The sequence below is a fragment of the Lepus europaeus genome, chromosome 8 (genome assembly GCF_033115175.1).
Source record: "Lepus europaeus isolate LE1 chromosome 8, mLepTim1.pri, whole genome shotgun sequence".
NCBI classification, from domain to species: domain Eukaryota; kingdom Metazoa; phylum Chordata; class Mammalia; order Lagomorpha; family Leporidae; genus Lepus; species Lepus europaeus.
The window spans coordinates 90,401,494-90,428,823 of NC_084834.1; the positions used below are offsets into that span (position 1 = coordinate 90,401,494).

Here is a 27,330-nt window from a genome sequence, read left to right on the forward strand (position 1 = left end):
TCTCCCCTTCCATTCACATCAAGATTCATTTTAAATTATCTTTATATACAGATCAGTTTAGTATATATTAAGTAAAGATTTCAACAGTTTGCACCCACACAGAAACACAAAGTGAAAAATACTGTTTGAGTACTAGTTATAGCATTAAATCACAATGTGTAGCACATTAAGGACAGAGATCCTGCATGAGGAGTAAGTGCACAGTGACTCCTGTTGTTGACTTAACAAATTGACACTCTTGTTTATGGCATCAGTAATCTCCCTAGGCTCTTGTCATGAATTGCCAAGGCTGTGGAAGCCTTTTGAGTTTGCTGACTCTGATCACATTTAGACAAGGTCATAGTCAAAGTGGAAGTTCTCTCCTCCCTTCAGAGAAAGGTACCTCCTTCTTTGATGACCTGTCCCAAAGATTTATTTATTTATTTATTTGAAAGCGTTACAATGAGAAAAAGAGGGAAAGAGAGATGGAGAGATCTTTCATTCTCTGATTCACTCCCCAAATGGCTGCAACAGTCAGAGCTGGAACGATCCAAAGCCAGGAGTCAGGAGCTTCCTCTGGGTCTCCCACATGGGTGCAGGGGTCCAAACACCTGGGCCATCTTCTACTGTTTTCCCAGGAGCATTAGCAGGGAGCTAGATTGGAAGTGGAGCAGCGAGGGCTTGAACTGGAAGCTTGATCAGAAGCAGAGGCAGGACTCCATCTCAGGTACTCTGAGACGCAGGCATTCCATCTGATGGCATCACCCACTGCACCTCAGTGCTTGCCCCCCAAAAAGCTCCTTTTCAATGCATTACTTATTTGATTTGGGCTCAGCTGTATCAGATCCATAATTGTGCTTAGCAGTATGCTCTATGGTGTTTTGTAGCACAGCGAGGTGACTGTGGTTCCCGATGATGTACAATGTTCTGTATCAAGAACCAGAAGAGAGAAGCTGCTAGACTCCAAACACAAAGAAAAGATGAAGAAATGTAAAGGCTGATTGGCTGTTAAGGTCAATTTAATTTTGTATATGTGTTTAAAATTTGCATTGTGTACCTTAAAAATGTGCAAATATTAACATGTTCATCCAAAATTAAAACAGAAACACTTTAGAAGAAAACCTAAAATGAACTGTTTCGGTTTCTTGATGGTGCTCCCAGAGAAACGTCCCAGAGAGCTTTCCAGATGAAATTCATTCAGTGATCAGCCAGATCACAGCTAGTGTCATTTCTGCCACTGTTGGGAGTTTCTTGTAAGTATCATACAGTTTGTCTTTGACTTGAGTTTGCTGGGGAAACAACAAAGCTACTGCTTCAGGACTCATCCCTGTATTCAGTGTTTTCTTAATGATCAGTGCCATGTGGTTTGAATGGGAGGTAAGGTATTAAAATGCACAAGTAATGTGTTCCAGAAAGCTCAGAAGTGCTGAAAAAGAAACAATATTTTACAAAACATACTCTTAAACATTCTATGTAATAATTCCTTTCACTATTTTTATTTTCTCCACATTATTGTATGCAACACAACTGTAGCTATAATTTTGATTTTCTTTTTGATCTTAGTTCATTTATCAAAAAATTTTAAAAAGATTTATTATTTGAAAGGTAGAGTTACAGACAAAGAGAAGGAGAGACAGAGACAGGTCTTCCATCACTGGTTCACTCTCCAAATGACTGCAATGGCCAGAGCTGGGCCGATCTGAAGCCAGGAGCTTTTTAAGGGTGTCCCACATGGGTGCATGGGCCCAAGGTTTCGTGCTATTTTCTACTGCTTTCCAAGGCCATAGCAGAGAGCTGGATTGGAAGAAGAGCAACTAGGACACAAACTGTTGCCCATAGGGAATGCTGGCACCATAGGCAGAGGCTTAGTCCACTATGCCATAGCACTGGCCCCCATTTCTCAAATATTTAACAAATTCCTACTGTGTACTAGACAGTGTTGGGCACTGGAATATAGCAGTAACAGAAGCAAGATGTTAACTGTTTTGTGGCTTGTGTTTATATTCTCTCATATGATTATATGTTGCTTATTGCAAATATTTTTAATATTTTCTTCTTAAAGAAAAAAGTTGAATTTTCAAATAAAAAATGAAGATCCCAAAATTTTCTGTACTGAAATAAATTTCTGTTGAGGAAATTAAACTGGTTACTAGAGACCAGGGTAAACTATCTTTTCTAACACTGAGTAGTTCAGTAGTCTCCTGAGAGAGACCAAAGAGGGTGGTTTTACTTTTGAAAAGTAATGTGCTTTCATGGTCTTACTCCCAGTTTAGATTCATCTGATCTGCTGATTAATGCAAAGATTGGGTTGTTGCTGAAAAATGGAAAAGAGTCAAGACCACCACTCACCACAGATGCTGAAGAAGTCCACCTTTGTTCATTGACCACCACCATCCACAAGGTAAACGTCATGATGGCCTACAAAATTCCTGTCAAGGATTGATAAAGAGCTGTGGAAAATAAAATAATTGTTATTCTCAGATATGATTTTCCTGAAACTAAGTCAACCATAGTTGATATGTTTTCTTTTGTTGGTTAATTTTTAGATGGGGAAAATGAACTTTACACTTTAATGACCTGTGTGTAATTGTCCCAGTTTGTGGGTACTTGTTTGACTCACCATGGTGTTAACATCATGCACATCACTGAGCTCATGAAGCAATGGATATTTTTGTCTTTTCCCCTATGATTAAAAACTCTTGAAATAATTCTTTTATGTTTTAGAAAATCAAGTCTTACATGACAATTATATATTGAAATGTTTTAAATTGTCTTAAAATATTTTTATATTGGTGTGATATTAATACAGGTAAATGATTATTAGAATCACTTCGGTACTCATATAGCAAATGATTTCTTGCCCTAGTACTCAGTGATAGGGCCTAAGGACACAAAAGTTAGCTAAGTCTTGATGTGCTTTGATTCATATGGTTAAATTTTGGTTAGACTCCCTTCCTTTCCTAACAATACACTTAAACTAAACATCATTGTAAAAGAACAGATATTGTTTGGGATTAGTTCAGTTCAACAAATATCAGATTGCAGTAGCTCTGTACACTCTTAGCCTTGTTGTCAGCTTCATTTTTTAAAAAAGATTTATTTTATTTATTTGAAAGGCAGAGTTAGAGAGAGAGAGGCAAGGAGAGATAGAAATTTGTCTTCCAACTGCTAGTTCACTCTGCAAATGGCCACAATGGCCAGGGTTGGACCAGGCCGAAGCCTGGAGCAGGAGCTTCATCTGAGTCTCCAATGTGAATGAGGAGTCCAAGGACTTGGGCCATCTTCCACTGCTTTCCCAGGCCATAGCAGAGAGCTGGATCAAAAGAGGAGCAGCTGGGACTCAAACCAGTGCCCATATGGGATGCCAGCACTGTAGGCAGCCTTTGCACAAATCAAGGCCAATCTTGGCTTATGAAATTCCTAGGATAAGAAAGTCACATACTCCCATCCTGAAGGAGGATGATAATCAAGAACGCTCTGTTAAAATTATCTGTGCTACTGGAGGCCCTGATAAGTTGCTTATGTATATTGTTATCTTTTGTGCTTTCTTTGTGCTTCTTTGTTCTGCAGCTGGTTATGTATAAATACCACTGAGACATTAGAATAATCAAGCCTTGATCAGCCTTGTTGTCTTGACTTCATTCTCTGTGCCCTTGTCCCTCTTTTCATTCCCACTTCCTCCTTCAGGTTCCGTTCGACTGGTGCAGCAGGCCTGCACACAGCAGTGCAGGCGGAGGTTTAACCTATGCCAGTCCCAGCTTCATTTCCTTCATGTACTTATAAACCACGCTTATTCCTTTGCCTTCATTAATGTGGTCACCACGTATAATCTTCCTATTATCACTTATTTTTTCAAGTTTAGTTTAAGGCAGACTTCTACAAAGACTTTTTTCTAATCTCTACCCTAAATGTTATCTCATTTTTGTAATAATTCAGTTTATTAAATGCTTTGTATTAGACATTCTTCATAAGCTCTTTATGTCTGTTAACCCATTTAACCTTCACTTTTTTAAGTAAACACACATAGTCTGGATCCATTGATTCAAAAGTTCACATTAAGCATCTATAATGTGCAGATAGTGTGTGTGCCAAGTGTCAGGACGACTGACACAAAATCCTGGCTTCTCTGGAGCTCCGTTCTTAAAAAAAGAGAGGGATTCCAATACAATCCCATCAAGATGGCATGTACCAATGCCATTTCACTAGTCCAAGTGATCAATTTCAGTTCACAATTGATCATACTGATAGGTCTAAGAGTCAAAGGGATCACACAAACAAGACTAGTATCTGCTAATACTAACTGATAGAATCAAAAAGGAAGAGAACGATCCATCATGGGAAGTGGGATACATAGCAGACTCATAGAATGGCAGATGTCCTAAATAGCACTCTCAGAATCAGCCCTTAAGGCATTTGGATATGGCTGAAGAGCCCATGAGAGTATTTTAGGCATGGAAAGCCAAGACACTCTGGAAAAAAAAAAAAAAAAAAAAAAAAGACCTAACTGAAAGATCTCTGCGAGTGAGATCCCAGTGGAAAGAACGGGGCCATCAAAGGAGGAGGTACCTTTCTCTGAAGGGAGGAGAGAACTTCCACTTTGACTATGACCCTGTCGGAATAAGATCAAAGTCAGTGAACTCAAAAGGCTTCCATAGCCTTGGCAACTCATGACTAGAGCCTAGGGAGATTACTGACACCATAAACAAGAGTGTCAATTTGTTAAGTCAACAACAGGAGTCACTGTGTACTTACTTCTCATGTAGGATCTGTCCTTAATGTGTTGTCCAATGTGAAGTAATGCTATAACTAGTACTCAAACAGTATTTTACACTTTGTGTTTCTGTGTGGGTGCAAACTGATGAAATCTTTACTTAATATATGCTAAATCGATCTTCTGTATATAAAGAGAATTTAAAATGAATCTTGATGTGAATGGAAGGGGAGAGGGAGCAGGAGATGGGGGGGTGCGAGTGGGAGGGAAATTATGGGGGGGAAGCCATTGTAATCCATCAACTGTACTTTGGAAATTTATATTTACTAAATAAAAAAAGAGAGGGAAATATATGGCAGAGGCCCATGAAGTAACCAGCCAAGCCCATTTAATTGTGTCGTTTTTGGTCTTTGTGATCTCAGCCAGATGAAGCATGGGAGATAAAGCACAAGTAATGTGTGTGTTCCAGAAGACATGGCAATGCTGGAAAGGAAAGACAAAGTATTCTACAACAGGCATTCTTAAATGTTTGATGCATTTTTATTTTTATTTTCTATGCATTATTGTATGTAACACATCTGTAGCTATATTATTATGACTTTCTTCTCAATCTTAATTATAAGATCTTTTTTTAAAAAAGGTTTATTTATTTATTTGAAAGTTGGAATTACAGAGAGAGAAGGAGAGGCAGAGAGAGAGAGAGAGAGAGAGAGGTCTTTCATTTGCTGGTTCACTCCCCAATTGGCTGCAACAGCCAGAGCTGCACTGATCCGAAACCAGGAGCTAGGATCTTCTTCTAGGTCTCCAATGTGGGTCCAGGGTCCCAACCATCTTCTGCTTTCCCAGGCCATAGCAGAGATCTGGATAGGAAGTGGAGCAGCTGGGACTTGAACTGGTGCCCATATGAGATGTTGGCACTGTAGGCAGAGGCTTTAACCTGCTACACCACAACACTGGGCCCAGAAGATCATTTTAAAAGAACAAATGTTATTTAGGGGATGAGTTATGTTTAGCAAATACCAGATTGTGTTACCTTTGCACACACTTAGGCTTATTGCCAGCTTCACTTCCTTTATTTACTTAAATATCATGCTTATTCTTTTGTTTTCATTGATACAGTCACCGGTTCTATCTTTCTATCAGGTCATAATCAGTTTAAGGCAGGCTTCTAGGATGTCTTATCTAATGTCTAATTGTTACCTCATTTGGTAATAATTCAGTTTATTAAATACTTGGTATTAGACATTGTTCTAAATTCTGTATCTGCTCACTCATTTAACCTTCCCTTGTATTAAGCAAACACACATAGTCTGCATCCATTCATTCAAAAACTGCTCATTAAGCATCTATAAATGTGCAGAGTAGTGTGTGCCGAGTGCCAGGACGACCTACACAAAGAGCAGGCCTGGCAGAGGTCCATGAAGTAACCAGTCAGGCCCATTTAACTGTGTCATTTTTGGGTCTTTGTGATCTCAGCCAGATGAAGCATGGCTCTGACCCAGCTGTGTGCTTGCTGAGAGTAGAGGGCCAAGGCTTCTGTTCTTCACCCCTCAGTGCCAGCCCAAGCAGCGCCAATATTGAGTGGAGGGTGCGGTGAGGGCTGCAACTCCGTACCCTGGAGAGGGGAGGTCACGTGACAGGTCTACTGGCTGGACAAGAGCAGTCACAGGTGTGTTTTCCTAAGAAGAAAATGAATTATACTCACATGGAAGTGAGTGAGGTAGAGCCTAAAGTCAGGGTTCCAGACAACATCAGCTGTAGTGTACAGTGAACCCTGGGCAGATGAAAAACTTCAAGTGAATTCTAGGACTGTTCCTGACCTCTGGCATCCAAAACATGGGTTGAGAATGAAAGCAGAAATAGAGCCTTAGGAGAAACACAGAGATGAGCATTCTGGTTGTCTTTTGGGAAACATGATTGCAAATCTTTATGAGAGTGACTACGTCCTAGCTCTAGAGACAGATCATTGTCCCTCCACTCCTCCTCGACTTTGGGAGCTGATGTAATCCCATGCAACTCTTGCTTTATAAAAAAACAAAAGAGGGGCCGGCGCCGTGGCTTAACAGGCTAATCCTCCGCCTTGCGGCGCCGGCACACCGGGTTCTAGTCCCGGTTGGGATGCCAGATTCTATCCCGGTTGCCCCTCTTCCAGGCCAGCTCTCTGCTATGGCCTGGGAAGGCAGTGGAGGATGGCCCAAGTCCTTGGGCCCTGCACCCGCATGGGAGACCAGGAGAAGCACCTGGCTCCTGGCTTCAGATCAGCACGATGCGCCAGCTGCGGCGGCCATTGGAGGGTGAGCCAATGGCAAAAAGGAAGACCTTTCTCTCTGTCTCTCTCTCTCAGTATCCACTCTGCCTGTTTAAAAAAAAAAAAAAAAAAAAGAGGATTGTTAGCAAAATGGCATAGTCTGTGGCACCATCTATGCCCCAGATACCATCTTAGGCTCTGGCCCTTGTAACCACATTGCACAGTAGGCCTTGGTCCTAAGTTCCATGGTCCAACCACCAGTGTCAGCTCCATCCCACACGAATGGGATTCGTTACTCCTACTTCTCTACCCAACCCCCGACAAAGGTATATTGGGACCCATTTCCCAGACATGTGTCCTCTTTTCCCTTCTTCACCCCTTCCCTCTGGTCTGTTTGGTTTGCCCACCAAGAAACCTTGTCCTTTTTTTAAAAAAATGACTACTTCCAAAAACATTAAATATCCTTCTACTACAAGATGACAAGTAGTAAAATAAATTCTCTTCTAAACTGGCCAGTAGCAACATTCTTACATATTAAGTGATAACACTTAAACACCCATCATCTCTGTCTGTTTGGCAAGTAAAATGATCCTATCGTCACTACTTTTGTGACTAATTACAGTACTGCCTTGAAGAGTTGAGTCCAGAACTTAATGCTGTGGATGGCAATACTCATCCGTGTAGCAGGAGCTGCCCTCCACTCTATTGCCTGCAACTCCCTCTGCGGCAGCAGTTCTGCATCAGCTGGTCCTGCTTCCTTGCAAACAGCACAAACCGGCTACGCAAAGGCCAACAAACCACTGTCAGAGGTTTCCCAGGACCCAGTCATGACTTTTTTTAACCCTTTAAAGATTAGGTAGCAATTAAAAATGTACATTTTAGGATTCACTGATGAGCCCAGGTAGGAGCTTGATTGGTAAGGGTAGGCTGATAAAACTTTGGCCTATGGCTCAGGGGACTTGTTCCACTCTCCTTCTCTCTCATGGGGCTCCCCTTAGGAGGAAGACATTTAAACCTGAAGCCGAAGATTTGGGACTGGCTTCCACACATCATTCAACGCAGAGAAGCCAAGATTCCTAGAGAGGGAACTCCAGTCAGGTCTGCACTCTGGCTCATTTCTGCTTACTGCAGGTGGAGGAATGAAAACTTTACTGGAGCCCACTAAAGTCCAAAGTCCAGTCCAGAAGAGACTGAACCACACCTGACCCTCAGGGTGCTTGGGGACCCTTCTCCCAGTGCCAGCAAGCAGAGAAGTCAGCCTGCATGGCGGTGCTTAAACAACATTGCCCAGACTGGGTGGTTTTCTCGAATCCAAACACCCATCAAGTGTCAACAGGAAGCATTTTTTTCTTATGCATCAGATGGTTCTGTTCCCTGGGTCTCCTGCTGCTGTTAGAGGGCCAGTGGCCATCCAGGACTCTGAAGGCTGATCTCTACAGCTTTCACATTGCCACTTCTGCAACATTCCAATGTTTGGCAAGTCCTACGGTTCAGGGAGTGCAGTTGTCCCCCCTATAATCCGGGGATTGGTTCCAGATCTCTGTCTGTGGGTACCAAATTCTGCAGACACCCATATCCCTTCCATAAAATGCTGTAGCATTGGCCTTTCATCTCCTCACATCCTCCATATAATGTAAGTCATCTCTAGATTACTGTATAGTACATAATACTATGACTTCTGTGTAAGTGCTTAGTATACCATAGGTTTAGTGAGTACTGACAAATAAAACAATTAATGTTCAGTACAGATGCAATTCTTGTTTTCAAATATCCTTAATTCTCTATTGGTTGAACCTGGGGATGCAGGATATGCAGATACAGAGGCCAACTGTATACATCATTTCTTGTTTTTGAGTGTAGAGAGCCTTAATCTACTTTGTTCTGCTGTGACACAATACCTCACACTGGGTCATTTACAAGCACTGGAAATTGATTTGGCTCATGGTTCTGGAGCATATGAAGTTCAAGACAGTGACACAGGGCGGGGATCAGGCTGATCAGAGTAGACAGCACTGTCCAGTGGGGCCACAACTCACAGTAGGTTCTGTCACTCATGTGGCACATTAGGCATCAGGAGATGAGCTATCACTTAGAGCCTTTTCACTGTGGCTCCTAGAAGCCTAGAATCTGACTGTCCGAAGCCTAGAGTCTGGCTCCTTAAAGTAACAGGCATCTCCGGCCCGCCCTGGGAGCTGTTGCAAAGCTACTGAACGAGAGTTGGCAGTAGGCCCCTCACTGAGGGAAGGGTCCAGCACCAGCCCCGTCAGGGAGAAGAGTGGGTTTGAATGAGCACCAAATCCGGAGGCAGATGGTGATGGAGCCTCATGTACTGGCCAGGTACCGATTGTGCAGCCCGCTTAAACAGAATGTGGTCTCGCAGAGATGGGAATTTTTTTCTCCTCCATGGGGAAGCATTGCTGACTTGTGGAAATGCCGCGGGGGTCAGGTACCTGACACACCTAAGAACTGGCAGTTTGGTATGCGGCCCTCAGTTTCTTAACTCCGCCGAACCTCAGGTTACCTGTTAACATGGAAGTAATGATTCTTATGTCACCAGGTGATGCTGAGGAAACCAGTCCGTAAAGTGCCTGTAGTTGCGGTAAACGTGAGGCAGACCTGTCTCTCTGCCTCTCAAATACATTTTTGCCCTTCCGCCGCCTGGCATGTTATGACAACAAGAAGGCCCCTCGCAGTGTGGACCCTCGACCTTGAACTTCCTAACCTCCAGAACTGTGAATCAAATCCATTTCTAGGGTGTGCATGTTACCCAATGTGAGCTAATCTGTTAGAGCACCACAAAACCGTTTAAGGCATTCTAAGTTGAAAATCAGTAAGTGGGAATATGAACACATGCTTAGAAGTATGGTAATAACCACCAAAGGAACAGAAGAGATTATGAAACAGGGAGCTACACTGGAGCTGGGATACAAAGGCAGGTGGGGAATTTACTCTTCCCTGTTGGATGTTTTCTACGTATGTATGCATTCATCGTAGCCCATGTAAGTTAAAAGGAAAAAACCAAAACAGTAAACTTGCTGCAGCTGCAGCTCTTGTTTCCTCACCATGCAGAGCGGCAGCCATGCCCCCATACTCAAGACCAGACCCCATAGAGACAGGAGGGAGCAAAGGCGGGCAACAGAAGACATCCCGGCCAAGGTGCAGGCTTCCTGAGGTCTTTCTGCCTGGTGCTCCAGTTCTGTCTTTTCACTGGCCCAACCCCTTGCAGGACTAATTTCTGACTACTTGAATCTGTGATATTCAGAAACTCCTTCATGTTTTTTTAAAGATTTATTTTATTTCTTTGAAAGACAGAGTTACAGAGAGAAGCAGAGGCAGAGAAAGAGATCCGCTGGTTCACTCCCCCAGATGGTGGCAACAACAGGAGCTGTGTCAATCTGAAGCCAGGAGCCAAGAGCCAGGAGCCTCCTCCGGGTCTCCCATGTCGGTGCAGGGGCCCAAGGACCTCGGCCATCCTCTACTGCTTTCCCAAGCCATAGCAGATAGCTGGATTGGAAGAGGAGCAGCCAGGACTAGAACTGGCGCCCATATGGGGTGCCGGCGCTGCAGGCAAGGGCTTTAACCTGCTGTACCACAGCGCCAGTCCCTCTCCTTCATGTTTTACTGCACACTGGGATCCTTCTGTTAACCCTGGCAAGAGGACCTTCACTCACTGGCTGTTCCTGTATTGTAATATTTTAGATTCTTGGTTATAGTCTATTTCTGGCCGGGAAAGGTGAACTTGATCTGGCTGGCTGGGAATGAACAGTCCATGGCAGAGTGATGACAGTTACTGTTATCACAGTAAGTAAATGTGATCTATGAAGCTAACACAGGTCTGAGGGAGTACAGTGGTGGTCACGACTCCATTCCTCATGTTCCGCAGAGAAGTCACCTCCACTTCCAAGAGGCAGCAGAAGAACTATGGGCTTTGGGATTGCTGGGTACATTCTGGATGTTTGAACTTGGGCAACTTACTCGGTGTTTCTGAATGTCCTGTCTAAAATGGGGACAACATGGCCAGTGTCACGGCTCACTAGGCTAATCGTCTGCCTGTGGCGCCGGCACCCCGGGTTCTAGTCCTGGTTGGGGTGCCAGATTCTGTCCCGGTTGCCCCTCTTCCAGGCCAGCTCTCTGCTGTGGCCCGGGAGTGCAGTGGAGGATGGCCCAAGTCCTTGGGCCCTGCACCCGCATGGGAGACCATGAGGAAGCATCTGGCTCCTGGCTTTGGATTGCGGCCATTTAGGGGGTGAATCAACGGAAAAAGGAAGACCTTTCTCTCTGTCTCTCTCTTACTGTCTAACTCTGCCTGTCGAAAAAAAAGGGGAGGGGAACAACAGCCCTTAAAGGGTTGTGGTGAAGATGGAGATAATGCACATAATAAGCTAATCCCACACCTGAGTATCTCATGACCCACCCAGTGAGCTCAAGATGCCCATCAGTACTCCCTCTGTGGCCTAGACAGTGCTGCTGGGAGATTCTCCTCTGGGACTCACTGGGCAGCAGAAGAGCTGTAAAACCTTCCTTCTGGATCCAGGCCTCCCTTGCCACACCCTTCTCCCTTCATGGCTCTGGCTGCTCCTTGCTCCAGAGGACTCATCCTTTGGGATACAGACTTCTTCATTCCTTCGCCTCATGGCTCTCCCCAGGTTTCAGTACCAGTATCCAAGACCACAGCCTTCAGCCCAAACCTCCCAGTTCCCCTGCAACCCCAGTCCCCACTCAGAAGGAGCCAGCTGGCAGGTGTGAAGCACCTCTCTGGAGCCTGGCATATGGTGATCATATGAGGGTACGGAGAGTGGGACGGAGTCCATCAAAAGACCTTATTTGCAATCTTTTATCCTGTCTGGCTTACTCAGGGTAAAACAAAGAGCCATCAGAAGGGTGAGACACCTAAACTACTTTACAATGAACTGTGAGCTCAGTAGGAATCATAAGATTGGAAACTTTCAAGGAGTGGGCAGGTAGGCACTTTTGATCTTGCTGAAGACAACCCTTTGGGGAAAGCAAGCACTCTACACCCCAAATTTGCACTGGGATCACCCTGACTGCCTATAAATCCATCTGACTCCTCACATTCCCCCCTCAAGAGGAATGGACCCTAACTTTGTTAGGGGAACTGGACGATAATTGCTCTGGCTGCTTCAGGCTGAAAAGGGGGGTCCTTGGGATTGAAGTCAAGATAGGGTTCCAGCAGGAGGTGGCTTCTCAGCAGGAGGTGGCTTCTCGAGGGGGACGGCAGTGCCAGCTTGCAGAAACTGCTTCCATCTGAAGTTTCATGTGCACAGCCATCTAGAATTTTCCAGTTTCTTTTATTTATTTATTTATTTATTCATTTATTTGACAGAGTTACAGACAGAGTGAGAGACAGAGAGAAAGGTCTTCTTCCCTTGGTTCACTCCCCAAATGGCTGCAACAGCTGGCGCTGCGCTGATCTGAAGCCAGGAGCCAGGTGCTTCTTCCTGGTCTCCCATGTGGGTGCAGGGGCCCAAGCACTTGGGCCATCCCCCACTGCTTTCCCAGGACTAGAACCAGCAACCAGGACTAGAACCCAGCGCCCATATGGGATGCCGGCACCACAGGCGGAGGATCAACCTGGTGCACCACGGTGCCAGTCCCTAGAATTTTCCTGTTTCAAAATGAATCTAACAAGCAGTTTAAACTCAGAGAGTCTAAAACAAAGGACATAGTCACTATTAGAGGATCTAAGAAAGATGCTGTCTAAACCACAAGTTTTCTCATTTAGAGGCAAAGAGAAACTGACAGAAGGGGACCTAATAATAATCAAATGGGCTTTAAGGCCTGGCCAGGTATGAGGCCCAGGCCTATCTATCTCTTCACATGGGGTACCAGAAGAGACATCATAAGGGAGGTATGAACCTCTTTAGGGAAGGCACCCTGTTGACTTCCATTACCTAACTGGCCTGGGAAGAGAGCTGGCTTGAAGAGAAGGTAGGTGGTGTTAGTAAAATGGCAGTCTTAACCATGGCATGATTTACACCCTGACACCATCCTAGGCTCTAGACCCCGCCGCCATTGCTGGAAGCCAGGTGGCCACATGGCCCAACCACCAGTGTCAGCTCCACCTCCATCCTAATGGGATTCACTGCCCCTACTTCCCTGCCTGCCCCCGGTGGAGTTTTAAAAGGACCTGTTCTGAACTTGTGGCTCTGTTTCTCGTCATCTCCTGATCTCTCTCAGTCTCTTGATTTTTCTCACTCACTCTCTCACACTCTCCTTCTCTCTTTTTTCCATCTTCACCCCTACCCTCCATTCTGTCAGGTTTCCCCCATTAACCCTTTCCCTTACTCTTGTTTTTGGTGTGCTTTGTGGCAGCCTTACAGGTGGCATCTCTAAAAGGATATTTATAGTTCTGCCTGCGATGTTGCTGACCCTACTTGTCTCAAAATGTCTTTAAAACTAATAATTGCTGTATCAGAAAGTCACACTCACATATAAGCATTCATCCAGTATTCCCATATCTAGACAATTTTCAAAGATGTTTGACATCTTTCCCTTGAATGGAAACAGTAGGGTTGATACAGGTTACATTTAGAGGACTTTTGGTACACAGATAAATTCTAAGACAATAAAGATTTTGGATGTGGGCGTTTGGTTCAGTGTTTAAGATGCCAGAATCCCATATCAGAATCCAAGCTTGGCTCCTGATTTCAGCTTCCTGCTATGTACACCCCAGGACGCATCAGATGTTGGCTCAAGTACTTGGGCCCCTGATACCTATGTGGAGACCTGCACTGAGTTCCTGGCTCCTGCCTTTGGCCTGACCCAGCCCTTTCTGCTGCAGACACTTTAGGGAGTGAACCAGCTGATAGTAGAACTCTGCCTATCCACTTGTCACCCTCTCTCTGCCTTTCAAGCAGATAAAATAAGAAAAAAATTTTAAAGATATGATCAGAAGTAAGTACCTTTGTGCAAATTTGCATAGCAAAACTGTGCAGCTAAACACATTAAATAAACTTCATAAATATAAATGAAATGGTATTGTGTTTCTCTCCTATAAAAAGGTATCAGCTGGTAGAGGGCAGAAATTGGCAATGTGGTAACATATAGCAACTTGGATTATCAAAGGGTCAACTCTAACATTTTCCTCTGTAAGCTTTTTCTAATGATTTCATTTCTGGGCTATAAAGCTTTTCACTAGGTTGGAACATAACTGTCAACTCTAACAGAGATTAGCTAGCTCACCAAGTAGGTTTTTTTTTTTTAAGATTTTATTTATTTGAGAGGTAAAGATACAGACAGACAGAGGGAGAGACAGAGAGAAAGGTCTTCTATCCACTGATTCACTCCCCAAATGGCCACAATAGCTGGAACTGAGCCAATCCAAAGCCAGGAGCCAGGAGGTTCTTTTGGATCTTCCATGCGGATGCAGGGGCCCAAGCACTTGGGCCATCTTCCACTGCTTTCCCAGGCCATAGCAAAAACCTGGATCAGAAGAGGAGCAGCTGGGACACGAACTGGCTCCTATATGGGATGCTGGCGCGGCAGGCAGAGGCTTATTTTACTACTCCACAGCACAGGCCCCAGAATAGGTCTTTTTAAATAAACATCCATGAATACTGTTGTCTTTGAAAGACACAACCATGTAGAATGGAAATATCTCTAAAGATCTGACTATATAAAATCAAATAATAGAATTTGTAAGGGAGTGGACAGTTTCCATTCTATAGTAATTGCAACACAAATTTATTATACTCACATTGAATAAAATGACTTTAAAGTTTTTATTTTATTTTTTGACAGGCAGAGTTAGACAGTGAGAAAGAGACAGAAAGGTCTTCCTTTTTCCGTTGGTTCACCCCCCAAGTAGCCGCTATGGCCAGTGTGCTGTGGCCAGCGCGCTGTGCTGATCTGAAGCCAGGAGCCAGGTGCTTCCTCCTGGTCTCCCATGTGGGTGCAGGGCCCAAGGACCTCGGCCATCCTCCACTGCCTTCCCGGGCCACAGCAGAGAGCTGGACTGGAAGAGGAGCAACAGGGACAGAATCTGGTGCCCCGACCGGGACTAGAACCTGGGGTGCTGGCGCCGCAGGTGGAGGATTAGCCTAGTGAGCCGCGGCACTGGCATGACTTTAAATATCATAATTCAATTTATAATTCAATAAGAAATAAGAAATTGTTACAAGATAAACCAAAAATTAATTCCTCAAAATCTCTAAACTGAGGTTGGTTCTTTTTCTGAAATTACATTTTAAAAAATGAAATTACATTTTACTATACAGATTCATACCTGATTTTTTTTCTTTTTTTTTTCCTTTTTTTGACAGGCAGAGTGGACAGTGAGAGAGACAAAGAGAAAGGTCTTCCTTTACCGTGGGTTCACCCTCCAATGGCCGCTGCAGCCAGCGCGCTGCGGCTGGTGCACCGTGCTGATCTGAAGCCAGGAGCCAGGTGCTTCTCCTGGTATCCCATGAGGGTGTAGGGCCCAAGCACTTGGGCCATCCTCCACTGCACTCCCGGGCCACAGCAGAGAGCTGGACAGGAAGAGGGACAACCGGGACTAGAACCCAGTGTGCTGGTGCCGCAGGCGGAGGATTAGCCTATTGAGCCGTGGCGCCGGCCTTTGATTTTTTTTTTTTTAAAGGTTTATTTATTTGAAAGAGTTACAGAGAGGCAGAGGCAGAGACAGAGGTCTTCCATCTGCTGGTTCACTCCCTAAATGGCCACAATGGCTGGAGTTGGGCCAATCTGAAGCCAGGAACCAGAAGTTTCTTCCAGGTGTTCCACACAGGTACAGGGCCCAAGGACTTGGGCTATCTTCTACTACCTGTCTAGGCAAGAGCAGAGAGCTGGATCAGAAGTGGAGAAGCTGGGACTTGAATTGGTGCCCATATGAGATGCTGGTGCATCAAGCAGCATTTTTACCTGCTATGTCACAATGCTGGCCCCCTGATTTGTTCTTTAGAGAATATATAGAAAAGGTGAGGCCAGCACTATGGCGTAGCGGGTAAAACCGCCGCCTGCAGTGCCAGCATCCCATATGGGTGCAGGTTCGAGTCCTGGCTCCACTTCCAATTCAGCTCTCTGGTATGGCCTGGGAAAGCAGTGGAAGATGGCCCAAGTCCTTGCGCCCCTGCACCCACATGGGAGACCTGGAAGAGGCTCCTGGCTCCTGGCTTTGGATAGGTGCAGCTCCAGTCATTGTGTCCAATTGGGGATTGAGCCAGTGTGGTGCAATGTGAAGGCCATGCCAAGATGGCCACTGGCAATCAAGCATCAGTTACTCAGGAATGGTTTCAAAACCCACCTTGCAATGGAGCCTGCATGGCAACAGGCTATGATTTGTTAGGGCATAAACCGCCCCTTGACAGATTGGCTGCCTCGGCTATATAAGCTGCTACAACTGAAATAAATGAGTCCGCGGGCTGCTTGCCTCTGGCCCGCTTTCACCTGGCTCCCAGTGTCTGTGTGTGACTCGGCGCCTCTTGCCCCCACCGTGCTCCTCCTCTCAGAACGAATCCACAGCAACAAACCAGTGGATGGAAGACCTCTTTCTCTCTGCCTCTCCTTTTCTCTGCATAACTCCTTCATATAAATAAATAAATCTTAAAAAAAAAAAAAAAGAAAAAAGAAAAGGTACTGGAGAGTCTTCCACCTTCGGATTCCTCCATGCATTGGTCTGTCATCTGAGGATGGAACATTTGAGGAAGATGTAAATATAATCATCCAGTAAGACATTGTGAAGTTTTGCAAAGCTCATGAAGGGAAACCACTGGGCCCTCCACTGCTGAAACAATGTCAAACGCAAGAGGAAAAGGCGGAGAACATGCTCTAGTCAGTGTGCTTGTTGAGGAGCCGTGGAGTGAGCTTCCTTGTCTGGGGAAGAGGAGAGAAGGAAGGAAGAGATCATCTGAACTTGAAACAACAGCATAACTGTTTTGCTTACAGAGCCTGCAGTTCAACTTCCACACTAAAGCATGAGGTTAAAGTGAAGTAACATAAAGGATCTGGAAAACAATAGATGCTAAATGCTCTTGTTCTAATGTGCTAATATTTACGACCCAGAAATCCCCGTGTAACTTCTAATTATATACGCAGAATACTACAATCTTAAAATCTGAAGGGCCGGAGAGCGGCAAGATGGCGGAATAGGAAGGAAGCACATTGATAGTTCGTCAAGACACACGTTAATATAAGTGGAGATACTGCAGGGTCAAGGAAGAGTAGGGGAAGAAACAGCAGAGGAAACTCTTCCGGAACTAGTGATTCACAGTGGACCTGCGTGGAGAGCGTGGGAGCCCAAGTTCGGGACAGCAGCGGCAGACTCAATGCACCAGCGCTGGAACGCGAAGTGAGCCGAACCTCCATAGCCCGAGACACCAGCGGGCAAGCGGAAAGAGGAGGCTAGAGGGAACGAGGCTTGAAACTCCGTGGGGAAAAGTTCACCAGGCTAACTAGAAGAGAGAGAGGAAAAAAAAAAGTGACCGATACGGACACGAGTCTCTCTCTCTCCGCTCACCTCTCAAAGGCGAGCAAGACAAAGAGCAGGCGCCATTTTGGACATACGTCATAAGCAGGGCGACCTCAGGTCTGCACCGGCCCTGAGCCTAGCAGAAAAACCTGACTCTGTGGGGAGGGGTGAAATAACAGGAGATTAGCATCTAACTTGGCAACCCAGTGGGAGACTGCAGGAGAATTGGAGCCCACACTGAGGGCAGCAGAGATTCCCTGTGTGGTCCTTGGGAAAGAGCTTCCGATCTCTGGCTCCTGTGGGTATATCATTTGCCTGCTAATTACTACCTCCAATTACGTTCAGCTGTGCGGAATTACTTCCCTTTTGAATCAAAAAAAGAAAGAGAGATTTACCACACCTAACCTGGGAGTGTCATCTTTGACACACCCTCAACCCTGAGGAACCAAACACAGCTCTCAGTCCACACTCATCTCAAGCCTCTAAGGCTCCACCGAAAGCAGACAGTCCACTTAATAAGGAGCCATAGTGTAACAAGAAAAAACAACACAGTGAAGAAACCAAGTATCTCCAACATGCCAAACAACAAACGCAAAAACCAAGCTAACAAGAACAAGGAAGACACTATGACGCCCCCAAATGAAAAAGACACCCCAATTCAAGATTATGAAGATGATGAGATCGAAGAAATGCAAGAAGCGGATCTCAAAAAATTGCTAAGAACATTAAGAACTTCTCAAAAACAAATTCTTGAACTACAGAAATCCTTCATGGACAAGATAGAAAATCTCTCTCGTGAAAATGAAATATTAAGGAGGAATCAAAATGAAATGAAACAACTAGTGGAACAAGAAACTCTGATAGTGACGAGAAATCATAATGAAATGAAGAATTCAATAGGTCAAATGACAAACACATTAGAGAGCCTTAAAAACAGAATGGGCGAAGCAGAAGAGAGAATATCGGACTTAGAAGACAGAGAACAGGAAAGGAAACAGGCAAACCAAAGAAAAGAAGAAGAAATCAGAAATCTAAAAAATATTGTCGGGAATCTACAGGATACTATTAAAAAACCCAACATTCGAGTTCTAGGAGTTCCTGAAGGCATGGAGAGGGAGAAAGGATTAGAAGGCATTTTCAGTGAGATACTAGCAGAAAATTTCCCAGGTTTGGAGAAGGACAGAGGCATCTTAGTACAGGAAGCTTATAGAACCCCTAATAAACATGACCAAAAGAGATCCTCACCACGACATGTTGTAATCAAACTCACCACAGTGAAACACAAAGAAAAGATCCTAAAAGATGCAAGAGAGAAACGTCAGATTACTCTTAGAGGATCTCCAATTAGACTCACAGCAGACTTCTCATCAGAAACCCTACAAGCTAGAAGGGAATGGCGAGACATAGCCCAGGTACTAAGAGAGAAAAACTGCCAGCCCAGAATACTATATCCTGCAAAGCTCTCATTTGTGAATGAAGGTGAAATTAAGACTTTTCATAGCAAACAGAAACTGAAAGAATTTGTTGCCACTCATCCTGCCCTGCAAAAGATGCTTAAAGATGTGTTACACACAGAAACACAGAAACATGGTCACCAATATGAAAGAAGGTAAAGGAAGGAAACCTCACAGCAAAAGATCACAGGAAGCTCAATTTATCTTTGACATAGAATTAAACTCTGATGCTCTGTTAAAGCAATGTGTTAAAGTAATCTATTGTGTTCTCTTGATGTCTGTTAAATTCTAATTGTTCAAAAACAGCTGAATTTTTATTAAGATCTATGGGTTATGTAAATATGTGCTTATTTTCAAAGATTTGAATAATCACCTTGTAACAAGATCAAATTTGGTCTATGAGTTTATAATTTTAAACATGGCGACTTAAAGTCTTTTGTCATCCACAGTTATATATGATTTGCTGCTCATAAAACTAAAGCGTTGTTGGTTCTGTGTGTAGCTGTCCTCCTATGGGTTCCTATGGACTTTTTCCAGCCACTTCCATTGTATTCAGTACTTTGGGATGGCTCTGTAAACAGATGAAGCCAATAATGTATTAACAGTACCAACTGAGAGAAAGTGTGGTTAACTGAGGTTACTAAAAAAGCAATTCAAATCAATTGGCAATCTACAAAAAGAGTTAAAGATTTTAAAAGCTATTATTAAAAACGCTATATTGGTCTATTATGCTATGTTTAATGTGTGTACATATTGTATGTCCACATGGGGAAATTTTATTAAGAGTCTTATTTTAAATGGCTTATAGATAAGATTGTCCATAAATTTAAGCTGCTAAAATCAATCAAAGATACATTTTAATTTGAGTGACCTGAATCTATGTATCATATGTTTTAAACTTGTAGGTAGAAAGAAACTAAAAACATTTTATATGGTTGTGCTTAAGTTTGCTGGTTAAACAAACTACACCATGTTAGATATTTACGAGGTATTTTCAAATACATGATTCTTAAAATTTATAGAAGGCATTGGACCTTCTGGTAAATGTTTTCTTAAGTTGTTATCTAATGGTTGAAACTGTTTGCTAAGTATTCATGTGATATTGCTATTGTCAGCAAGCGATCTAGGACTTGCTCCCTCATTTCTCTATTCTAAGCCCAACTTGTTCTTTCATTTCTCTATTCTCTTCAAGATAGGAAACTAAATCTATTATGAAGGAATCTGTAGGACGCACAATTTAATCTTTAGACCTTATAAAAGAGATGGCTAACATTTTTCTGTAATAGCATAGCCAAAATAAGAACTTAAATAATAATCTCATAGCTAGATTCACTTCGCCATCAGCAAAGTATACAGTAAGTAGAAAAAACCTCCCTTTCAGACCAAAGGGAAAGAAAGTTTTAAAGTGAGAATATAATTTTCCTCATGGGCATTGTCTACCTTAGAAAAACTACTACAGAACATGCCTGTGACTATAGACTTGTAGTTCAGGCCACCGAAGATTAGAGATGGGACACGGGCACTCCCTTGACTTGCATCCTCTGGTCTGCTTTAACACAAACCAGGAGGAAAAGAAAGCTAGGCATCAGAAGCAATGGGTGGCAGGCCTATTAATGGCTGATCTATACAGTGATCTGCCCTCAAGGAGACCCAACAGGCCAGTCCACTGCAGTGGCTTTCAATGAGGTAAGCCTGGGCTTCAGCAGAAGTCAGCTTGTGAAGAGCCCTGGCAGCTCTGCCAAGAGTTGGATCACTGGAAATGGACCTGCCCTGGAGTCGAAGGATGCCCAGGTCAGAGCCACAGATCTTATTGGCTCTAAGCTGAAAAGCCCTTCACTCAGCCCAACTTCCAAAGTGACCACTGCAGCTGAGGGTGAGCTCAAGTAGGGTCAGCAACATTGCAGGCAGAACTGTAAATTTCTTGTTAGAGTTGCCACCTGCCTTTACCTGGCCAGCTCTCCTCCCAGGCCAGCCAAGTAATGAAAGTCAACAGAGTGCCTTCCCCTAGGAGGTTCACACCTCCCTTAGGATATACCCCATGTGAAGAGATAGATAGGTCTGGGCCTCTTAACTTACAAGGCCTAAAGCCCACCAGATTATTATCAAGCCCCTTCTATCAGGTTCTATTTGCCTCTCAATCAGAAAACTTAATTGTAGCTTAGACAGCACCTTTCTTAGCTCCTCTAAGAATGACTCTGTCCTTTGTTCTAGACCCTGTCTAGCGTACTTGGGCCTCATTCCTTTGTAATCATAACCTCTACTCTACCACCAATGGCTCTACTCCCAACATGTGTGTACTGATGGTCCTCTTCCCCACTTAATGCTGTATAATTGTTCAAACCTGGTTAATGCCACTCTTAGGATCATTGGTTACTATTCTCACTCTGTCTTTTATGACCTTGTCTAAATATGATCAGAATCGGCAAACTTGGAAGGCTTCCATAGCCTTGGCAACTCATGACGACAGCCTAGGGTGGTTACTGGTGCCATAAACTAGAGTGTCAATTTGTTGGGTCAACAACAGGAGCCACTGTGCACTTGCTCCTCATGTGGGATCTCTGTCCTTAATGTGCTGTACATTGTGATTTGATGCTATAACTAGTACTCAAACAGTATGTTTCACTTTGTGTGTCTATGTGGGTGCAAACTGTTGAAACCTTTATACTAAATTGATCTTCTGTATATAAAGAGAATTGAAAATGAATCTTGATGCAAATGGAAGGGGAGAGGGAGCGGGAGAGGGGAGGGTTGCGGGTGGGAGGGAAGTTATGGGAGGGGAAAGCCACTGTAATCCATAAGCTGTACACTGGAAATTTATATTCATTAAATAAAAGTTTAAAAAAAAAAAAAGAAAAAAAAAAAAGGAAGTTATGGGAGGGGGGAAGCCATTGTAGCCCATAAGCTGTACTTTGGAAATTTATATTCATTAAATAAAAGTTTAATAAAAAAAAAGGGAAAAAAAAAAAAAATCTGAAGGGCCATCTTGATTGAACATTGCAGCATTAGTGACACCTGGTGGAAAATGGAGGCGTTACAATGGAGCATTACATAGCTATTCTGACCTTTCCAGTGTAGTAAATTTAAGAAAACTCTGGGGCAGTGGCTTTACCTGCTACACCACAGCACCAGCCCCTCCATACCCTTCATCATTCTCTTACCCATTTCTTTCATCAAACTGGGCCATTTGAAATCCCCGGAACTTTCCTTGTTTTTTCCAAACCCCCCATTTCCTAAGTGCTTTGTTATTCCCATTGCGTTAAATTGTACCATATACTTCATGTATCAACTTCAAATGCTCAAATACTACCTCTTCTCTGAATGGATTGCAGGTTCATCTTCACCCCCACCCCACACAGAGTACCCGCTACGTCCTATAACCATTGTGGACCCCTCATATATACCCGTCATTTTTTCTGTTACTAATTTGTAATCTGGAGAGGACAGACCTTTTAAATCATCTTGTTTTTAAAATTTACTTATTTATTTGAAAGGCAGAGTTACAGAGAGGTAGAGGCAGAGAAAGAGGTCTTCTATCCACTGGTTCATTCCCCAGATGGCTGCATCAGCTGGAGTTGTGCTGATCTGAAGCCAGGAGCTTCTTCTGGGTCTCCCATGCGGGTGCAGGGGCCCAAGGACTTGGACCATCTCTTACTGCTTTTCCAGGCTATAGCAGAGAGCTAGATTGGAAGTGGAGCATCCAGGATTCGAACTAGTGCCCATTTGGGATGCCAGCACTGCAAGCAACGGCTTTACCTACTATGCCACAGCGCTGGCCCCTTAAATCATCTTTGTTTGCCACACAACATCTACCACAGTTTGCTACATCAAGTAGAAACATCTGTGAAGAGTGAATCTTACCCTAAACAACAATTTGAAAATTACAACTCAAATGCAGATGACCCTAGTATAAGAAAAAAACTGATAGCCAACAGGATTTGTGAGTACTGAACTGGTTTGATTTAAATTCTATTTAGTTGTCTAAATGACTTCCATTGGAAGCTTGGCAAATAGATCCACAGTTTAAGTTTGTGTCTTAACATCTATTTATTTAAGTTTTACTTACTTATTTGGTTGAAAGAATGACAGAGCGAGAGAGGGAGAAACAGATCTATCTGCTGGTTCACTCCAAATGCCCACAGTAGCCACTTCCAGGTCAGGCCAAAGCCAGGAGCCATTGGGGTCTCCTACTTGGGTGGCAGGGACTCAAGTACTTGAGCTAATGTCTGCTGCTTCCCAAACACATTAGTAGGGAGTTGGATCAGACATGGAGTAGTCAGCTGATATGCAATGCAGACATTCTAAATGGCAGCTTATCCATCTGTGCCACAACTCCAGGCTCCAGTGTCTTAACATTTTAGACCGTTAGAATATTGCAGTCAGTTACACATTACTTTCTGTATGCCAGGCACTGGTATAAGTGCTTTATGTGAATAATTTAATAAAACCCTAGGAGACAGGTACAACTATCATTCCCATTTTATAGATGAATAAACGGAGACACAGAAAGGTTAAAGTAACTTGCCCAAGCCCACTTCTACTAGTTACTTGCAAAACAGAGATTCAAACCCATGCAGTCCCAGTTTAAAGGCCAGGTACTTAGCCATTATATAATATTCTCAGCAGATTTGCCCATATTATTCCTTCCTAGATGTTCCCTTCACTTGGCCTTGATTTTTTTTCCCCTAGCATTACATCCAATTACCCATGCCATCCTGACACACTTTATCCAAGTCAGAGTCTGGCACCCTAATGACTTAGTGGAATCTTGGGGTTCATTGCATGGGGTCCATTTGTTGCAGCTAAAGCAATCGTGAGAGAGCAGCTGGCTCGCCTGCTGGCATCTTTAGCCAGCCTCTGAGTTGTGCTCACAGTAGGCCATAGTCCAGTCTGCTTTTTTAACAGCTTGAAACCCGTTTTATTGATTTGTCCAAGTAAGTAAGGCTCTGATTTTTGCTAACCAAGAGACCAATTTATCATCCCAGATTAATGTATTTTTTTAAAGATTTATTTATTTGAAAGGCAGAGTCATGGAGAGACAGAGGCAGAAAGAGGGAGAGAGAGGTCTTCCATCCACTGGTTCACTCCCCAGATAGCCACAATGGCTGGAGCTGCGCCAATCCGAAGCCAGGAGTCAGGAGCTTCCTTCAGGTCTGTCACACAGGTGCAGGGGCCCAAGGACTTGGGCCATCTTCTACAGCTTTTCCAGGCCATAGCAGAGAGCTGGATAGGAAGTGGAGCTGCCAGAACTCGAACCGGTGCCCATATAGGATACCAGCGCTGCAGACAGGGGCTTTAACCTGCTGCGCCACAGAGTCGGCCCCCAGAATAATGTATTAAGACTAGAGGTGGGAGGGGAGCAGAAGGGTACCTTGATAGGAACTAAAATGCCAGTATCCTGAATGATACACACATGCACACAAATACATATCTCCATCATTGTTTCTCTAGGTCAACCTAACTGAGTCTGTATCAAGTGTAATGATGGGAGATTAGCCATAAGATATTAAAATGTAAAGAAATTGAAACAGTGTAAGTCTAGAAAAGAACAGAAAAATAGGTCAGCAGGAACGGAGTACAGACCCAAAGACATTTAAGAACTTTAATAAACATGTTTTTTTCAGTTATGCGTAATAGAAACCCAAGTATATAAAGCTTAAACAAAAGAATATTTAGTGGCCACATTCTCAAAGTCTGAGCAGCAACCGAACTGCCATAGAGCAGCGAGAACTAGTGACTCTTCCCTCCCCCAGTATTTGCCGCCTCCTCCTTGGCAGGCAACTCAAGACTGACTTCCTGTTAGCTTCAAGATCAAAGCGAAATAGCACTCAAAGCTACCAACTACAGTTAGAAACATCACTGAGAAGGGTTCTGATGGGTCCAGCCTGTGTCCATTTCTCACCTTCGTGGCCAGGGAATAAAATTGGTTGTGTTTTTTTCAGAAGACAGGAGAGGTGCTAGGCAGAGGAGAGGGTAGCTGGTACAGGTGATACTCAAGTCCCAGTGGAAAAGACGGGTAACTCAGTGACTGCAATTGGAACAGATTCCATTTAGAAAGATACCAAGCTGACTTTCTGCCAGCCTCCTTCCATTAAATTGAATTTTAGGTAAAGTCAAGGTTCCAATGTGGCATTTGTGATGCTGCCTGATTACATAAAGCATCAGAGAAGGACGGTAACTGTAGCACCTTCATATTGGGCTTCAGAGCATTAAAATGTCAGCAATTCCAACGTGGTATCAGGTTTTCCATTTTTCATTTTTTGTCCAAGCTCTGAGCTGGCCTGCCCATCTCCAGGTTGCCCAGCTTCACCAAGATCTTCCAGATGTCCAACTTTGCTTTTGCCTTGTACTGTAAGCTTAAGCAAGCACCACTCAAAGAAGACTTTTCTGTCAAAGAGCTCCCAAGTTCTAGTCCAATACAGTAAGCCTTTTTGGTTCTGTCCACAGTCTCAACAAATCTCTATGCTGGTGTTTTTAAGGGAAAGGTGATGTTAGCCACCCCTCTCCCCAAGGCTTGACGCTTCCATAGGTGAGAACTTTCCTACACAAGTTCTCCACATAGCTTTGAATTCCATCCCAGTATAAGAAGTAGCACCCACCCTGGATACAAAAGCATTGTTATAGTTGGTTCTCTTTGACAGCTTCCAGGAACTTATCATCACATTGACAAAGACATATTTTTTGGGGCCAGTGCTGTGGCGTAGCCGGTAAGGCCGCTGCCTGCAGTGCCAGCATTCCATGTGGGTGCTGGTTTGAGTCCCGGCTGCTCCACTTCTGATCCAGCTCTCTGCTATGGCCTGGGAAAGCAGTGGAAAATGGCCTAAGTCCTTGGGCCCCTGTACCCAAGTGGGAGACTGGAAGAAGCTCCTGGCTCCTGGCTTCGGATCAGCACAGCTCTGGCTGTTTTGGCCAATTGGGGAGTAAATCAGCGGATGGAAGACCTACCAACCTCTCTCTTTCTGCCTCTGCCTCTCTGTAACTCTGCCTTTCAAATAAATAAATAAATCTATAAAAAAAAAAGTAGGCTGGAGTCACATTAAGAAAATTGGGTTTCATTCTATAGTAGACACTATAGATTTCTGATCAGAGACAGTATATAAGTATCAAAGAAGATGAATTATTCCTGAGAAAGTTATTTCAATTATTCAAACACTAAGCACAGATCTGAATGTATAATTAAAATATATTTTTCTTTCATAAGTATAAAGAATCTGTAATAAAATATATGGAGAATAAATAATTCATGTTTGAAATCATCAGATAGCTTCATGCCTTTTCAATGGAGGCAGCCATGGTGCCAGGGAAATCAGGAGGCAACCTCAGTAACTCTTCTACTTCTTCCTGCAATGCCTCTGCTTTTTCTTGTAACAGCATCTACAATAAAAAATAATCAAGATATGAGGCCAAAATGTACATGGCTAAAGAACTGCCAACATTTTTACCATTGTCCGTTAGAAAGTGAAATCCTTACACATTAGTAATCTAGACGTTGAAACTAAAATAACAAGATGAAAAACAGCCACTTAAGAGCAACAATTATAGTAAATGCAGCTGATGTATTTAGTTAAAAACCATTTTAGCTGAGCACTGCACTTAGTCTACCAAAAAAAAAGGAGCTTTAATATTCTCAAGGATTTGTTTTATTGAAGCCTCAGCCACTTGAAAATTAATTTTAATCTATAAAATCTAAGACAATTTTATAAAAAATTAGTTAGCTTCTGACAATGTTATACTTTACATATACATTTTATTATTCCTCAAAATTTAGCATGCTTTCAAATCCCATCAATATTTCTAAGAAAGGCTTTACTCAAGCTCCACAAAGTTAACAGGGTTAATTGCAAAGGCAGCATAATGAGAAAAGGAAAAGTATTTTTAAACATGGTACAGAAAACATGGTAATAAATACTTGTTGAATAATGGTCTCCCTTTCTTCGAAAGACGAGAAATAAACTAACGGCATTAGTTGCAGCTGGTTTTGGTGTATAAAGTGGTAAAATATTTGCACTACTTCTGCCACAAGATTTTAATAATAAACAGTTTAGTAAAATCACACGAAAGAAAGTCAAAGTGGAAAATATTAAAACACTCCTCTCAATTTGATAAAGCATAGCATTACATAGCACTATGTAAAAGTGATTAAAATGTAACTAGGTCAGCTTTCTATAGCTGAGGTAATGGTGACCACATAAAACAAATCAGCCAATACATCCTCTAAAAATGACGCAGATCAACAAGAAGTTACCCAAAATCCATGGTCAGCATTCCTAGAAAACAGAGAGCATCATCCTCCTCAAATTATTCAAAGGTTTAAAACACCCACCAATCCACAACAGAATTATTTCTTGAACACCCAATCCAAGCATTTGTAGAGATCAACATGGAGTTGAGGAAAAACATAAAACAAAAACTATAGGAACAAAATAAGGCAGAAGCGGGGACTCTAAGATGAAATAAAATCCCCTCTGGATAGAGAAAGGTAACTCTAGGTGGCAGTCTTGGGAAAGCATTAGTT

General features: G+C 43.3%; 1 protein-coding gene and 1 long non-coding RNA gene across 5 annotated transcripts in view; one reads left to right on the top strand and one right to left on the bottom strand.

Moving 5' to 3' along the window:
- Positions 1-870: 870 nt before the first annotated feature.
- Positions 871-2,375, top strand: LOC133766085 (uncharacterized). Its single transcript, XR_009866644.1, has 3 exons — positions 871-992; positions 1,083-1,232; positions 2,248-2,375. It is a non-coding gene; the product is annotated as an uncharacterized LOC133766085 (long non-coding RNA).
- Positions 2,376-22,663: 20,288 nt separating this feature from the next.
- Positions 22,664-27,330, bottom strand: part of HELQ (helicase, POLQ like) — a 69,117-nt gene continuing 64,450 nt past the window's right edge. For all 4 annotated transcript variants that reach the window (XM_062199893.1, XM_062199895.1, XM_062199894.1 and 1 more), the window contains one exon: positions 22,664-26,189. In XM_062199893.1, the coding sequence (XP_062055877.1) occupies positions 26,082-26,189 (108 nt within the window). In that variant the 3' untranslated portion in view covers positions 22,664-26,081. The remainder of the gene's footprint in view (positions 26,190-27,330) is intronic.